Here is a 16,089-nt window from a genome sequence, read left to right as displayed (position 1 = left end):
ATAAGTGCTGCATCAGATGACCTGGCCTCCACAATCACCCTTCCACAATCAAGCTTTATACACCATATTATTTTCTCCTTGTCATGCTACCTACACAGGTTTTTTATGTCTATTAGTGTGTTTGTTTTACTTCTTGTGCAAAGGGCAAAGTAAAGTCAAGGAGCTCAGTCAGTTTGTTTCGGTTGAAGTTCACTGCATGTCTTTTCTGCAGTTCTTCAAAAGCAGATACGTTTGTCATTTGTGTTCATTATAACACATTAATAACCACTGATATAGAAACATATGTGATCAACTACACTCGTATATATTTGCACATAGTTTTAAAATGTAGTTATCTGGTATCTTACATTTGAAATCTAGCAAACCAGTGTTGATTTATTCCATAGAGGCGTCTGCTAAATGCCGCAAACGTAAATGTAGATAGGATTTATTACATGGTGGCCTAGATGAGATTACTATAAATAGGGTTGGGTTAAAAAATGCAAAAAAAACACAAAGGGGTGGAGAAACAGTCCAATGTCCATATCGAAAAAGTACAACTACACGAAGAAAAGGGCAAAAACACACACAGGTCAAGTCGAGTCAAGAAGCCTTTATTGTTATTCCAACAGTATACAGGTGATTTAGTACACAGTGAAATGACACAAAGGTTTTTCCCAAACCCCGGTGCTACAGCACACAACATCGCTACATAACAGAACACAGAGCTAAGTACTAAATAAAGTGTCCTCTCCACATAAACTGCATTGTGTGCAATCGAGTGCAAGACTAAAGACTCTGCAAACACACAATACAGTGCATGACAGATACACAAAAACACAAAGTAGCACTGACCAGTAAACCTAGTGTATATGTTATACAGTTCAATCTGCAAAAAATAGAGCTATAAATGAGAGTGTAGTTGTAAACATAAACACAAAATGTTGTGCAAAACAGCAACACTAGCATATAAAAAGTTATAATACAATTATAATATAAAATCAAGGGTGCTGAAGACATAGCATATGTGTATGAATTGAAATGAGTATTGAGTGTGTGTTTGAGTTCAGGTTTGTATCACACAGTTGAGTGAGTGTGTGTGAGTTTGGTGCAATTCGATTCTGTGTTGTATTGAGGAGCCTTATGGCTTAAAGTGAAGAAACTGTTACACAGTCTGGATGTGAGGCCCGAATGCTTCAGTACCTCTTTCCTGAAGGTAGGACAGTAAAGAGTGTGTGTGAGGGGTGTGTGGAGTCGTCCACAATGCTGTTGGCTTTGCGGATGCAGCGTGTGGTATTAATGTGCGTGATGAAGGGGGATAGAGACTGTAATGGTCTTCTCAGGTGTACCTTGAGTCAAAGCTAGAGGCAAATGAACACTGACAATAGGACACAGGTGGCTTCAGTTAACCTATTAAACAGGGGTGAACAACATGAAGGAACAATGGGGACATCTCGTGGACGACGGAAGTAAAGCATCCTGACAGCCTCAAATCCTGACACATAAAATATACAAAAAACTAAATTATTTAGGTTTATGTTAGGTTTAAACATAAATTAACAATAACTAAATTGAATAAAATCCAGAAAACTGTATTGAATCTTTGACCTTGGGAAAAATTACTGATTGAAATATAATGAACATTGTTGCAGCATTTAATGACAAACGAGAGCTCCAAAGTCAGCTAAAATGTCCAAATTCTGTGACCTGTCGGAGAGTCATGAATTATAATTACTTTGTTACTGTACATAACTACAGTACAATTTCTATACAACAAAGTAGGTAATTTAACGGTAAGAAGATTTACTTTGACCAAACAAACATATAAATATGCAGATGTTACACTATGAATAATTTCATTCTTCATAAAATCCTTCCTTAGCATGAATAACTTGGCAGGTTGTTTCTCCAAACGCGGCTAAAACTTTCAGCTAAAGTACTTGTCAAAGGTAAGGTAGACCTTGTGATCCAGGTCATCCCAGAACAGTTCAATAGGATTTAGGTGCTGTGACTGGCAGGTCAATCAATAATAAAAAACACTCCAGATGACCCTTTTTTCTATCTAAACAACGCTTACAAAGCTGCCTCTAAGTAGAGACCTGCAAAAGCTTGGTACAAAAAAAATTTACAAGTAGTTTTATTTTCAACTGCTTCTTCCTTCTACTCTGCTTTTTCAGTTTCACTCGCCTTCCCTTTTGAATATGAAAGATTTTTCAGAAAATTAACAAACGTTTCATTTTATTTTACTTTTTGCATAAATGATGAACATGGACATGAACAAGGAACTTTTCAGAACCTGAAACGATATAAAAATGTATATATACAAATAAAATAGAATTAATCAAATTCATGCGATGCACTTGTTTTATTATACTGATTAAAGTGAGTATTATTATACTGATTAAAGTGAGTATTATTATACTGATTAAAGTGAGTATTATTATACTGATTAAATAGGCACAAAATAAATTGACCAAATAAAATGAAACAAATGGAAAAATCTTAAATAAATGTACATTTGTTGGATGTAATACAGACGTGTATATAAGTGTGTGCTTTTACATTTTCATTTACATAAGTTTACATTTAATATAAAATTTTCTAACGATATTTTCGACTTACCTATACTTTTTTCAGCATTTAACAAATGACTTTAAGAAACACAAGATATTTATTTAATTTATTCACTAATAAATAAATTCATTTTATCTATCCTTCATTCATTCATTCTCTCAATATGTGGAATTGTTGGGAATTTCTCCTTTTAAAAGAAATTGTCCTTTGTACATGTACATCATGTTTCTAGTACAGATCGAGTAGTGATACTGTGCTTAAAGTGCAAAGTTCCGCACGTAAAACAAGGATAGCATTTAGTACACCCGTGCACCGAACCAAAAATCCTGTACCGAAATGGTTTGAATGTGTACTGTTACATTTTAAATAATATTATATATTATCTGATATATATACAGTCAACCACTGTTCATTTGTGGTTTGAAAAATTAGCGGGTTCTCATTTCGAACCTAACTAACAGCAATTTGCAGAATATCTTAAAATTGGCGGGAATTCACAGAGGGACCGAATGTTCAGGAACGTTAGGAATAACATTTTAAACTGTTTTCACAAACAAATTTCATTTAAATTTTGAAACATTACTGTATTATTCATTTTAAGTGATAAATAAAGCATTTATGTCTATTACGTCATATTTTCTGTTGAGTATGCATCAAAAAGGAACCAACTTACTGGTGTAACGTCTAGATGAATTCACTAAAGTACCATAGGGGCTTCAGGGGTGCGTCCAAAATTGGGTATTTTTGGAACTTGTGGGGGGGTCTTAAAACGTAACCCCCGTGAGTTCCAGGGGACCACTGTATAAATCTGTATTGTGTGTATTTAATGTTGACTTTTTGTGTTATATGTGTAGACCTTCTATTCTTTAGTCAAATATCTTTTCTGGAACAGGTGGTGCCTCGTCTTCATCCAACACTGTTGAGTTTTGTACAATAGGAGCTTCTTGCAGGAGCTTTGGACTTTTGATTTTCCTGTTCACCACAGCATAGATGGGAGACGTGTCCGGGTTAACTGACGGCAGGTCATCATGAACTGCCGGAAGAGGAAAAATAAATTTCAACTCCTCCTCCTTTTCACTGTCTGTCCCAAGCATGGTTAAGCCACAAGCAGTAGAATCTGTCCATTCATCATACGTCACTGTGAGGTAGGGACTCTCGACCTCACACTGATCCTCATTGGCTCCATCACAGGGGGCGGGTGATGAAGGTTCACTCTCTCTCAGATTGTATATACAGGCATAGAGATGTTCCTCACCGACTGTCTCAGTAAATCCACTGGTCATATGTGGAGGAGCTTCTGGTGAAGGTTTGACACACTCCAGTGAAGTTTTCACCTCTTCATCTTGCTGTTCTGAAGACGACTCTACTGGCATTTGTGCCTGGACTGTGGTCAAATAGAAAGATGGTGGAACTGGTGGAAGAGCAGGAAGCTGTGGAGAAGCTGAACCTGTTGATCTGACAGAGAATGGAGGGGTGTCCAGAATTCTGGGACTCATTTGCAGGCTAAAATAACTGTCCGATTTAGCTGTATAGAAAGGAAGGAAGAAAGGAAAGAAATTTTGTTATTAACGTTGACCAATTTGCTTCTAATAAACTGTTACAAATACAACATACTGTAAATATGAAGTGTTTCGTCTTTACAGCATTAAGTACGCAGTGGACAATGGTAGATTAACTAACCCTGTGCTCTGCACCTGAACTCCAAACAAACTGGTACATTTGATAAATATGTGAAAATTCCCACTGTCCCGCTGTGCCTTAATGAAATGTACGTATCACAATGACTTCTTATGCAATTTAATGGCTATATCACAAGGAATAAACTTCACTCGAAACTTCATAGTTTTATAAAATATTCTAATCAACATAATGTGTCAATATTTTTTAAACAGTTGCACCAGCTTCTGAAAGCTAGTATTAAGAACAAGAAATGCTCTGCTTACCTCTGATATGTGAATAAATATTGGTTTGTTGGCAGTTCACAATGCTGTGGTTCTCATGCGGAGGCCCAGCGGGAACCTGCAGCATATTGCTGTGTACCATAGAGCTTAAAACTACAACACAAGAAAAACCACATTGGTAAGAACATTTCACAATATCCTCTAATTAATCATTAGGGGATTTATTCAGTTTGATAATTTTTTTTTGTAGAGCACTTTTTACAATAGACATTGTCCCAAAGCAGCTTTACAGGGGTTATAAAGTTGTATAAAAGATTGTAAAATTTTAGTGTCTAAAAGTTTGTTTCCTATAAGTTTATCACTAATAAGCAAGCCAGTGGTGACTGTGGCAAGGACAAACTTCCTGAGATGGAACAAAAAGAAACCTTGAGAGGATCCAAACTCAAACAGAAACCCATCCTCACCTGGGTGACACCGAATATTCATTTATTATAGTTCCAGGGTGTAACATGGGTCATGTATCCATGGGTGTGACAGTCATGTATTATTTGTTAACATTGTTTTGTATGTAATTTTCTAGGAAACTTGACACTCCAATCACATGACCCCACTGCTGTTTCAATTCATAAATCCTTCCTATTAAATTAGGTTGGGTATCTGATTGCTTTACGAATTTGACTTATGGACAGACTGATCTCAGAATCTGACGGAATCAGTTTATTGAGCAGAATTTTGAGGTGTAATAATTGATTTCCTTGTCCTGAAGATGAGTGAACGAGTACATTATACATCATTAGACATTATACATCTCCCAGAAGTGGATTGCATTTGCGAGAATAATAGAGAGCAGCATGTCAACCAAACTGGATACTGATACTGAGGCAAAGTGGAATGCATGAAAAAGTGAATGGTGGCGTTTCTGGATCATGTTCATCCATGTAGTGATTTCCATTACAGAATCATGACTGTTTTAAATGCAGTGCCTTTTAAGGGCTTGAAGATCACGGGCATCCAATATTGATTTTTACAATTGTCCCTTTTGCACAGTAAATTTCTCCAGATTCTTTAAAAATGATGATGATATTATGTACTGTCAATTATGAGATATTCAACTGTTTTGTAAATGAAATATTAAGGAACATTATTTGGAAATTGTACCACAATTTGTAGACAGTCTTTCACAGATTGGTGAAGCTCTGCCCACCTTTACTTCTGAGAGACTTTGGCTCTCTAAGATACACTATTTATACACGAACATCATACTGATCTGCTATCAATTAACTTTATTATGAACTTCATTACGCAAAATGTTTCTCCAACTGTTTTTTAACAATTTTAATTGGTTACTTTTTCAATAATTTTATTGCCTCATCCTAACTTTTTTGCGACAATTAAAAATTTCCTTATTTATTCCTTAAAATTGGATGTGTTTAAACATTTTATATGCTTTTTTGCTCTATTATGAATACAATATGGATTCCTGAGATTTGCATTCTGTTTTTATTAACATTTTACACATTGTGTCCCAACCTTTTTGGAATTAGGGTTGTATATATATATATATATATATATATATATATATATATATATATATATACACAATAAAAAAATAAAAAAGCAGAAAAACAAACCATCATCATTGTTCATTGTTCTATGTGCGTTTGAGGGATCTTCTGTATTCACCTGTAAAAAAAAAAAAAAAAAAGATATATTTATGACTTTGACCTTATATAGCCTTATTTCGAAAGCAGTTGAGTACATGTCGGACTTGTTCTAATGAATTTTGCAATATGCCTCGATTTGCTTAAGTCAAAATTAATGAAGCTGTGGAGAATAAAGCTAATCATTTTTCATTGTTTTTTTGTTGTATTTCATAAAAGTCCCCTATATAGGCACCTATATGTGCTTATTTTACATCCCATTCCAGTTTAATTTTGGAATCTATGCTATTATAAGATAAGATAAAATAAGACGAGATATGATAAACCTTTACTCGTCCCAAAGTGGAAAGATTTCCAATAATTATAATAAGCTCCACTCTCCTGGGAAGGATTTCCACCAGATGTTAAAGTGTGGTTTTGGGATTTGTGATCGTTTAGCAACACAAGCTTTAGTGGGATCAGGTACTTGATGTAGGTGAGGAGGTCTAGAGTTCAGTCAGTGTTCATTTGGGTTGAGATCAGGGCTCTGTCAGGGACACTAAAGTTCTTTCACTTCAAATTTACCACACCATACATTCATAGAGCTCATGTTGTGTACAGCAGCATTGCCATGCAGGAACAGGTTAGGGTTTCTTAGTTTAAATGAAGGGAGATTGTAATGCTACAGCATACATAGACACTCTATAGAACTGTCTGCTTTCAACTTTGTACAATTCAATTTAGTTTTATTTAAAGAGCGCTTTTAACAATGGAGATTGTCTCAAAGCAGCTTTACAGTGATACAGAGGTTATGATGTTAAATGTATATGTTTAAATCTCTAATGAGCCTGTGGCGATTGTCGCAAGAAAACCCCCTGAGATGGTATGAGGAAGAAACCTTATGAGGAACCAGACTCAAAAGGGAACCTTATCCTCATCTGGGTGGCACTGAATATCTATTCGTTATTGTTCCAAATGTTAATGACAACAGTTTGTGATTAGCAGTTTAATATAAATATTATTATATTTATCAGAAAATATGTTTAATATTAATTAAATAAGCACGTGGGTCACAGTATTTCACTTACACTCAGTGTGAGAGATGAGGGTCTTTCTTTCTCCTCTGGACATTCTGGAGTCTCACTAGAGATGATGTATAATACAGACAGCATCAGTTTAAGTTTTTATTATGAACTTCAATGCCATATTACAAGCATGTTTTGTGACCTGAACCTGAACCATGAACTGAGTTATACACATACACATATACAAGGTGGTATAAAGAAGTCTCGAGACTACTGGTGTAACTGGTGCTATTCTCACCTCGTTCATTACCACGTATGCGATTTCATCACGGACAGCAAGTAAGAACAAAGAGCAAACGTGAAATGCTGGTTGAAACTGGGTAAATCTGTCACAAAGACGTTTGATATGATGTACATTTGAAATACGGTGACGCTGCAGTCTGACATTCAAGGTGTTTTGAGTGGCACGTGCACTTTTAGAGCAGAAGAACATCACCGGAGGATGACAAAAGATCAGAAAGACTTTCAATGAGCTCAACACCCAAAAAAGTCTAAACCATTTGGCAACTTGTGCATGAAGATCATCAGAAAACAATCTAATTTCTGCACCCACCCTACTTGCCAGATGTGGCCCCTGCGGACTTCGCATGCTTGATGAAGAGCCGGCTCAAGGGTCGCTGTTTTGACACCGTTGCGAATCGCAGAAGGTGCTTGACACAATTCCTGAAGAGGCAGGAACACTGGGAGAACTGTATTACTGTGCAAGGGGACTATTTTAAAGGTGATAGTGTGCACACGTAGCTAAATAAAGTACTTTTTGTAAACAGAGCGAGTCTCGAAACTTTTTGATACCACCTCATAGATTCTATTTCAAAGAAATAATGTAAGCAGAGCATTTTTATATTGCGAGTTATTACCCTTATTACTCTTTTTAGTATTATGCAGAGGGAAGAGTAATCAAACATTTTACTCAAGTAAAAGTACTGTTACTTTAATGAAATTTTACTTAAGTACAAGTAAAGTAAAGATCATCTCAAGTGAAAGCAAAAAGGAGCTCATTTAATATTTATTTATTTATAATAGTTATTTTTTTAACAGCGGGGTGGGGTGGGGTGGGGTGGGGGATTCTAGTGTAGTTCAAAAAGGGCAAGAGGATGTACATAAAGGAACACCTTTACAAATTAGCAGAAGTTATAAACATATCTCCTGTTATAATGTTATTTATGTAATGAGAGAAATCACAAATGCAGACAGTGACAGTGAGCACACGCATCGAACTACTCAAAATGCTTTGATTCTCAGCAAAAGTGTATAATTGTTTACAATGAGTGCAGTAGTTTCCAGGGCGCAATTTTTTTCCCCCTTGCATTATTTATGTTATTATGTTATCTTCAAATGTAGTTTAGTATAATACTTAAAAAAAAAAGTCATAAAAGTACAATTTTAAGAACCACTTTGAAATGTAGAAGTACACAAAACAATAATGCTCAATTACAGTAGCGTGTGTAAATGTAATTTGTTACTTTCCACCAAAGTAACAGTTACTGGGCAAATGTTTTCAATCTGTGAAAGTTTTGGACAGCAGACAGGCCAGTTCAACATCTGGACTTTTCATGCTGTTGTAATCGATGCAGTATGATGTTCCTCTAAAACCTGTATATTTCTTTCAGCAATCATGATGCCTTTCCAGATATGAAAGCTGCCCATTCTATAGACACTCATACACCTCCATACCATCAGAGATACAGGATTTTGATTTGATCTCCTATTACGTCCAGAGGATATGGTATCTATGGTTTCCCACATTTTTTTATTTATTTAAATTAATTAATTTGTATTAAAATTTTTATTTGTCTGACCACAGAACAGTTTCCTATGTTGCCTTAGTCTATTTTAAATGATCATTGGCCCAGAGAAGAGTTTCTGGATCATGCTCACATATGGCTTCTTCCATATGAATAATGCATTCAGTTTTTATCATAAACATTTTTTTCGGCTTCTCCCATTAGGGGTCGCCACAGCAGATCATCCGTATTCATGATCCGCATGTTTGATTTGGCACATGTTTTTACGCTGGATGCCCTTCCTGACGCAAACCTCCCCATTTATCCGGGCTTGGGACCGCACTAAAGACTATTTTATAAAAAATCCCAACTCAATTTAGGTTGTACTATAAAAGGAAAACTGTATATTTTACAAAAAGATTTTTATACATAAAGATAATAGCTTTCTATCTAAGAAACACAATCAACATTATTAATAACAACAAAACCATTACAGGTATTATAGATGCCACAAGCATGAAAATCCGTCTAAAGCAAACATAGACACACTTACAGAAAGCACCATCTGAACGTCATACAGATATAATTATATACCACTGCCAGAACATCTATTTTGCGCCTTCATCTGAAACCAAACAAACAGCATTCCACTAACAACAACAATGCTTAAAAATAAAGCAAGAGTCTTTTCATCTAAACACAAGAATTACCACTTCACTTAGAGTTCCAAATACACACTCAGTGGTGTCCAATGTCTGACCCCAGGGCCAAGCATGACTCATGGACAGAGATTAACTGGCCTACGGCTTCTTGCTTAGAATTAATCATATGTGGCCCACTGGCAAACATGTCACACAACATACAGTGTTAAAAGAGTTAAGATGCAAGAGCTATATATGCAAGTGTGACACCACGAGTCTCCAACATTGAACTTTTTCACAATATTCTAATTTTTTGAGATACTGAATTTTGGGCTTTCATAAACTGTAAGACAAAATCATAAAAATTAAAAGAAATAAACACTTGAAATATGTGTGTAATGAATCTATATAATATACGAGTTTTACTTTTTGTATTGAATTAATAAAGTAAATCAGCTTTTTAATGATATTCAAATTTATTGAGGTGCACCTTTAAATAAATATAAATATAAATATATATATATATATATATATATATATATATATATATATATATATATATATATAAATAAATATAAATATAAATATAAATATATATATATATATATATATATATATTTTTTTTAATTATTATTATTATTATTATTATTATTATTATTTTCATTTATATATATAATTTTTTTTAATTTTAAGGTGTTTTGATTGGCACTTGGTGGAATCATCTCTTCACCAACATACAGTTCAGCATCAGTTCAACAGCGAACAGAATATTTTGAGAGGAATAAATGATGGAAGAAACTCCTGACTCGAACTCGCCACAACACGTATTTGCGTGATTTTTTTTAAGTAGTTCAAAAGAAGGTTTTGGGCTTATAATAATTTGAATAGATATTAATAAGTGTTTGACTCATTAATATCATTCTCTTAATAGATCCACTGCTCTCCCTCTCATTCACAAACATGTACTCTGTCTTACTCCTACTGACTTTCATTCCCCTTCTCTTCAGCGCGTACCTCCACCTCTCCAGGCTCTTCTCAACCTGCTTCCTACTCTCACCACAAATAACAATATCATCCGCAAACATCATAGTCCATGGAGACTCCTGTCTGACCTCATCTGTCAACCAGTCCATCACCACTGCTAACAGGAAAGGACTCAGAGCCGATCCTTGATGCAGTCCAACCTCCACCTTGAACCAGTCTGTCGTTTCCTACTGCACACTTCACTGCTGTCACACTGTCCTCATACATGTCGTGCACCACCCTCACATACTTCTCTGACACAACTGACTTCCTCATACAATACCGCAACTCCTCTCTCTGCACTCTGTCGTACGCTTTCTCTAAATCCACAAACACACAATGCAACTCCTTCTCTATGACCCTCTCTATGGATCAGACTAGCTTGTCCAACACATCCCACAGATACTGGGATTGAGATATGGGGAATTTGTAGGCCAAGACAACACCTCAAACTCTATATATATTATTACTACCCCATACTGATCAACATTCTTTAAGACTCCTGGGGAGGCTAGACCATGAAATTAAATTATGATGGGGGTCATCACAATGCATCTCTATCATACATCCGGGACAACCTGTATTTATATACAGTAGATATCTACAGAAGATATACAGTAGATACATGCATACATACATATATACATACATACATACATAGTACCAGTCAAAAATTTGGAAACACCTTCTCTTGCTGTGGTTTTTCTTTCCTGCCATAATGCACAGTGATAAAAAAACAAACACAGCATATTAGCACAAACACATCATACCAATTGTCAAGCATGGTGGTGGAGGGGTGATAATTGACAACTATAACTTGTTGCAAACATCTGAACTTTTCAGCTGTAATTGCTGCTTGAAACTTTGCAAACTCACCTCAAACCTTTCAATTGGTTTTGCTTTCAAATGCCATGCAAACATTTTGCACACATGGAAATGGCTTTGCTTTGAATCCTTGGAAGATCACCTGCTATATTGTTATAAAACTTACTGAATGTGAATGCTGATGAATGTGAATGCTAACTTTACCCCAGACCTCCTCACATCAATACCTGACTTGACTAACACCCTTGTACTTGAACGAGCACAAATCTCAACAAGCACACTCCTAAAGCTAGTGGAACATCTTCCCGGAAGAGTGGAGGTTTTTAGAACTGCAAATGGAGTCTAAATGTGGAATGGGATGCAGAATGCGTTTCATAAATGTTTGTCTGTACAGTGTATTTTTCTATTTTAAAATATCTACATCATTGTGGCTGTGAAAACATTTTAGCCACAAAGAATTTATTAGCAAAAACTTAAATTAACACTTTTATTGTAGTGCCTCGAACCGTAACACAAATTGTTTAGAAGGATAGTCTGCTAAATAAATAAGTGAGGAAGCATTACCGGAAGCAGGTGGTGCAGAGTGTGTAGAGTGTGATGTAGACAACGAGGAAGAGAACAGAGATAATGGTGATGTCTAAGGAGGACGTGTCGCCAGACATCCAACCCAAGTCTGCAGCCATAGCACTCCATACGGCCCCTCAAATGACTACAGATAAACAGAATTAATATTAGGGATATAACTGCACATGTTTATCATAACAAAAGTGTTATTTATGTCTGTACCTTGGAGAGTCACCAACAGCTGGAACCAAATTCCTTGTGTGTCAACACACTTGGCCAAATAAACCCGATTCTGATTCTGATTCTGATTCTGGGATTCCCAGAATTTTTTTTTCCATTAAGGAAAGCAAGGCATATGCAGATATATGACCTCAACTTGAGTAGGACGATCCAGTAAAAAAGTGTTATTATTAGGATACAGGAGGTTGTATGGGAAATTAAAATATATTCATACTTAAATTATAGCTCTATAGAAAAGAAGTTGCATCCATAACGTGTTTATATGAAAATGTGTTCTTGTATATATTTCACAAAACTGTTGTAACATATGGCTTACGACATGCAATTCAGTATTGCTAGTTCTGATGAAAAAGTGCCTTACTAATTAAATCCTGAATCAGGATATTCAGGTATGCATTGAAGAGTACATCAAACTTTTCACACTTAGGACATCTGAGGGACATTTAGAGGTGTTAGCTCAGTGATTAAGGCTCTGGGTTACAGACTGGAAGTTTGGGGGTTGAAGCTACAGGATCACCAAGCTGACACACTTGGGCCATTGAGCGCCCTCTGTGCTCCAGGGGCAGTGTATCATGGCTTACCCTACTTACCACACTTTCTGTGCCTTACCACACTTTAAAATCAGAGATCCAAAGATAGTGTCTTTGTCTTCATGGTTTGGATTTTGTCCAGTATAAAAGTGTGTATTGTAGGTCCCTATTAGGCCCCTATATTGCCATTCAACAATATGCAAACAATAAAGGGTTTTGAATACTTTCAGAATTCACTTTCAGCCAATAACAACATGGACCTAATTGTCATCTTGTCTCCAGGCATATTCAGCGTCAGTCCCTGTTCTAAATGTTAACATTTATTATTTGAAAATACTAAATACATACATACTGGTCATTATGGAGATAGAACTATTGAATGGTCCGATGTATTACTTTCTGTTGGGGTTAAAGCTCACTGTGTACTTTGTCTATTGTATAGTTTCATAGATTTTTGCTATTTATTGTTAAAGAATTTATATTTACATTTACACCATTTGAAAAACCTTATCCAGAGTGACTTAAAACTGAGCACGTAAGGGTCCAGGGCCTTTCTCAAGGGCCCAGCAGTGGCAAATTGGTTGTGCTGGGATTTTAACTTGTGACCTTCCAATCAAAAATCCAATATATTTTTATAAATATTTTTGCATCTGTATGTAATGTAAGGAATGATCAAAAGGAATGTGTTTATCTTCACATTTGCACCTTATACAGTATTATTTGTAATATACACTGATTAGGCATACCATTATCACCAAGTGCCTAATATTGTGTTGTTCCCCCTTTTGCTGCTAAAACAGTCGGGACTCATCGAGCATTAACATCATGAACTTCTTCAGCAGTTTGAGCTACAGGAGCTCGGCTGTTGGATCGGACCACACAGTCCAGTCTTCGCTCCCTATGTGCATCAATGAGCATTGGTCGCCCACAACCCTGTCGCTGGTTCACCACTGTTCCTTCCTTGGACCACTTTTGATAGATACTGACCATTGCAGACCGGGAACATCCCACAAGAGCTGCAATTTTGGAGATCATTGGTCCAGTACTTGTACTCTGCACACTGACAAAGATGAATGTAATCCAATCTAACTGTATACAAGGTTTAGTTAGTGTATTCCTGTTTAATGCTGAAGTACAGGTTTGTTTATAGTAATGAATAAACATTTTTTTTTATAGAAGAGAACATTTATTTTAAGTGATTATTTATTCATTTATCATTTTTACATACATTTTATTTTGTATTATACATACTTATGTGGAACCTAAAATGTACCTGTTTTAATGGAAAACAAATAGTGTTTGGGTGTTGCCTGAGCCCAATTGAACATATGCAGTAAATAAATACTGTAGTTGGTAATTCAACAAAAGGGATTTTGCTATATTTATTGCAGCAGGAAATCGGCCTGCTCACATTCCAAGTCACACCTCTGATTTATGTGAACACAAAGAGAAAGACGCACGCCAGGTGTGTTCATAGAAACCGTCAGTGCATGAGAAAAGAAATAAAAAACAAATGCAATAAGAAAGAAAATAACAAAAACAATTCAATGTGAAACTGTTGCGGTTTGTCAAGCCACAGTGATGGTTGTGTATTTGGATGTGTTAGCTAAAAATGCCATTTATCTTAATTTAGATTAAGCTAATCGATTTCAATATATCGAAAGACACCTCCCAGAGCATATTTTACACATATATTCTGTCCAGTTTGGTGTACATACTACTTACGTACAGAACAACATACAGAACTGAACATGATATACAATTTTGCCATTTTTAATAATATAGGAGAATTTCAGTTAGAAAATTATCTTACCAGTAGCCATTAAGGATTAGCTTTGCCTGTCACTTCCACCACCTTGTGTGACTTGTCTGTCAGTGTTTTGGCTGCATTCTCACTCTTACCAGACTGTCAGTCATACCTTGCCACTCCTACCTGTTTGTTGTGTAATGGTTCAGATTCACTATCACTGCATTCAATGATCATGATAATTGTTTCAAAACTTCTTGGAGCTTCCTTTTCTTCAGACAGTGTTTCACAATTATTCAAGTGTTATTCATGAGAAACGCATCATAGCATGTTTTTCCTGCTCCTGGCATACCTGCCTCAACTCATAAACTCGTCCTATTCATTTGTTTATAAGTTTAGATGTAAAAGTTACACAGCGGGGAATATTTCTACACCATGGCTGTTAATCATGGAAATCATTCATACAAAATAATCATTCATATTCAGTTTCTTCCTGGATATCATTACACCAGTTATCATGACATAATATTTGAAATGGACACCCTCTAGGATGTTATACAGGTATGCCATGTGGTTATACACCACCTTTTTATATATTTTTTAGCTTCAATATGGGGGGAAAAAACATAGATGACTTAATGTTCGTATTTTGTTAGTAACAACCGAGCAGCTTCCTGTGATGAGTGATCCTCAAAACAAGTGATTATGGCTGATTCACTTGCATTACAGTCATTCAAAAGAAAGAAGCGTTTCTTTGGTTACTGTAAATGTAGCGGGCTGTAATGTTGATCTGACATTTTATCAGAAATTAATTGCCAGTCGTAAAAACCTCAGGACAAACGAACACAAAATAATTTTTAACAAGAAATCTACATTCTGTATTTAAAATGAGTTATTAATAAGGTCTTTAGAGTTTTTTGTATTTGCGAGTGAAGACCCAAGAAGAGAAATGTATAATGCCTGCATCGTATCACTCTGTAAGCAATGATGACCGTACTGGTGGTGGAAGCTTAGTGGTTAAAACTCTGATCATAAGGTAACATCCCTTTCCAGATCGACTTCCGCTTTACTGTTATAGTAAGCTCCACTCTTTTCGAAATGCATTACACTAGATTCTTTGAGGTTTGAGTGTGGGGATTCAAGATTATTGGTGAGATCAGGTACTGATGTTGAGTGAGGAGATCTGAGGTTCAGTTAGTATTCCAGTTTGTTCCGAAAGTCTACATTGGAGTTAAGAAGGTCGGGGGTCTGTGCAGGACACTTGGTATCGTCCACTCACACATGCCACGCATGCCATGTCTTCATGGCAACAGTTTAAGGAAGAACCACATATAAGTCTGACGGTCAGATGTCCACATACTTTTGGCCACAGTGTGTATGTATAACTGCATCAATAATGTGCAGTAAAATAATACAAGCTTTTCATACTGCTGCATCTACAAGAAACCAGGACAACACACTATTTAAAATCATAAAATGGTCTACTTTATTTAATTTATGTGCTGTTTTCAGCAATGTGACAAGTGTTGCATCATCTTAGATTCAAAGTGGAGATGGGCAATACTATATATTGTGGAAAAAAAACACGGTGCATATGTTCAGTCTGACATTCAGTA

At 35.9% G+C, this 16,089-nt stretch overlaps 1 protein-coding gene across 2 annotated transcripts; it reads right to left on the bottom strand.

Annotated features, from left to right (window-relative positions):
• Positions 1-607: 607 nt before the first annotated feature.
• LOC124376546 lies at positions 608-14,621 on the bottom strand. 2 transcript variants are annotated; one of them, XM_046835688.1, is made up of 6 exons: positions 14,540-14,621; positions 11,957-12,101; positions 7,183-7,237; positions 6,086-6,137; positions 4,497-4,607; positions 608-4,078 (listed from the first exon to the last, which is right to left on the bottom strand). In XM_046835688.1, exons 2-6 carry the CDS (start codon positions 12,073-12,075, stop codon positions 3,420-3,422), a joined length of 996 nt encoding a protein of 331 aa, XP_046691644.1. In that variant the 5' UTR covers positions 12,076-12,101; positions 14,540-14,621; the 3' UTR covers positions 608-3,419. The 2 variants fall into 2 exon arrangements, with proteins under 2 accessions (XP_046691644.1, XP_046691646.1); XM_046835690.1 differs by lacking the exon at positions 7,183-7,237.
• Positions 14,622-16,089: the final 1,468 nt, after the last annotated feature.

Source organism: Silurus meridionalis, chromosome 23, assembly GCF_014805685.1.
Source record: "Silurus meridionalis isolate SWU-2019-XX chromosome 23, ASM1480568v1, whole genome shotgun sequence".
Lineage (NCBI taxonomy): Eukaryota > Metazoa > Chordata > Actinopteri > Siluriformes > Siluridae > Silurus > Silurus meridionalis.
This window is presented reverse-complemented; position numbering and strand designations above follow the sequence as displayed.

Excerpts from the sequence above, each read along its gene's own strand:
- LOC124376546 (XM_046835688.1), bottom strand. The coding sequence starts at position 12,075 with ATGGCTGCAGACTTGGGTTGGATGTCTGGCGACACGTCCTCCTTAGAC. Across the intron at positions 7,238-11,956 it reads CTCTGCACCACCTGCTTCCG|TGAGACTCCAGAATGTCCAG; the intron begins GTAATGCTTCCT and ends CATCATCTCTAG. Across the intron at positions 4,079-4,496 it reads TATTTATTCACATATCAGAG|CTAAATCGGACAGTTATTTT; the intron begins GTAAGCAGAGCA and ends CTTTCTATACAG.